Source organism: Erithacus rubecula, assembly GCF_903797595.1.
Source record: "Erithacus rubecula genome assembly, contig: scaffold_203_arrow_ctg1, whole genome shotgun sequence".
Lineage (NCBI taxonomy): Eukaryota > Metazoa > Chordata > Aves > Passeriformes > Muscicapidae > Erithacus > Erithacus rubecula.
Window position 1 is genome coordinate 145,707 of NW_027636111.1, and position 1,726 is coordinate 147,432.

General features: G+C 48.9%; 1 protein-coding gene across 1 annotated transcript; it reads right to left on the minus strand.

The window, feature by feature from the left end:
- Window positions 1-382: 382 nt before the first annotated feature.
- On the minus strand, window positions 383-1,321 carry LOC306815728 (olfactory receptor 14I1-like; the record flags this gene model as incomplete). Its single annotated transcript, XM_079332283.1, has 1 exon — window positions 383-1,321. One exon carries the CDS (start codon window positions 1,319-1,321, stop codon window positions 383-385), a length of 939 nt encoding a protein of 312 aa, XP_079188409.1.
- Window positions 1,322-1,726: the final 405 nt, after the last annotated feature.

Genomic DNA, 1,726 nt, shown 5'->3' on the forward strand with positions numbered 1-1,726 from the left:
TCTCCCAGCCCTCTCTGGCCCTAGGGTCTGATGGACTTTGTGCTCACTCAGCTCCATCTCCTCACAGCAGCACCATGCTGTGTCAGCAGTGATTTGCCCCAAGCTCTGCACACAGACATTGCTTCTGCTGCTTCAGAGAAGGAAACAAAAGGGGCATCTCTGGGGAAAACTTTGCTGAGGGATCTTTTAGTTAATTTAAACCCACTGAGGCAGCTCCTCATTGACAGAGTTTGTGGTCACAGGGAAGGTGGAGAAAAAGCAGGAAATGGCACAAAGGATGACATTTTTGTGGACAATATTAAAAAAGGTAGATCAAAGGAAAAAAAGCTTCAAATTGAAACCAACAAGAAGTATCAAAGATTACTTTTATTGCAAGTGATATTCAGAATTTTCCAGTTTGAAAGCAGCCAGTCATCAGTGTCCACACTGCAACCTTGAGCTCCTGGTTCCTCAGGCTGTAGATGAGGGGGTTCAGGGCTGGAGGCACCACTGAGTACAGAACTGAGAGTGACAGATCCATGGATGGGGAGGACATGGAGGGAGGCTTCAGGTTGGCAAATGTGGCGGTGCTGAGAAACATGGAGACCACAATCAGGTGAGGGAGGCAGGTGGAAAAGGCTTTGTGCCGTCCATGCTCAGAGGGGATCCTCAGCACAGCACTGAAGATCTGCACATAGGAGAAAACAATGAACACAAAACATCCGAGTGCTAAACAGACACTAACAGCAAGAAGCCCAAGTTCTCTGAGATAGGATTTAGAGCAGGAGAGATTGAGGATGTGTGGGATTTCACAGAAGAACTGGCCCAGGGCATTGCCATGGCACAGGGGCAGGGAAAATGTATTGCCTGTGTGCAGCAGTGAATAGAGAAAGGCACTGGCCCAGGCAGCTGCTGCCATGTGGGCACAAGCTCTGCTGCCCAGGAGGGTCCCGTAGTGCAGGGGTTTGCAGATGGACACGTAACGGTCGTAGCACATGATGGTCAGGAGGGAAAATTCTGCTGAAATAAAAAAGGCAAAGAAAAACACCTGTGCAGCACATCCTGAGTAGGAGATGTTCCTGGTGTCCCAGAAGGAATTGTGCATGGCTTTGGGCACAGTGGTGCAGATGCAGCCCAGGTCAGTGAGGGCCAGGTTGAGCAGAAAGAAGAACATGGGGGTGTGCAGGTGGTGGCCACAGGCTACGGCACTGATGATGAGGCCGTTGGCCAGGAGGGCAGCCAGGGAGATGCCCAGGAAGAGGCAGAAGTGCAGGAGCTGCAGCTGCCGTGTGTCTGCCAGTGCCAGCAGGAGGAAGTGGCTGATGGAGCTGCTGTTGGACATTTCTGCCATATGGACATGGTGGACTGTTGAAAGAAGACATTAAAAAGGTGGAATAGTTTTCCTTGGGTCAATCCTGTGCAATTATATTAGGAATTCTCTTAAAACCACTTCTCTTACTGTGTGGGAACTTAATTAAAAGCTTTATTTTTAGTTCAGTTTTGTGCTGCTGTGTTAGTTTCTCATGTTCTGCATTGTTCTCAACCTGAACTGTGGGGATCTCAGTGGGAAAATAAGGTTTCCAGTGCTGCAGGGCAGTCAGACCCGTTGGTGCTACACAGCTGCCCTGTGCTCATTACACGTCCCTCGTATTCAGGTTGATCACAATTACAACGTGCTTGAAAAATAAAGTCGACTTTTTGAAGGCCCCAGATTCATAGTCAGTCTCCCTAAACCTTTCTATCTTTC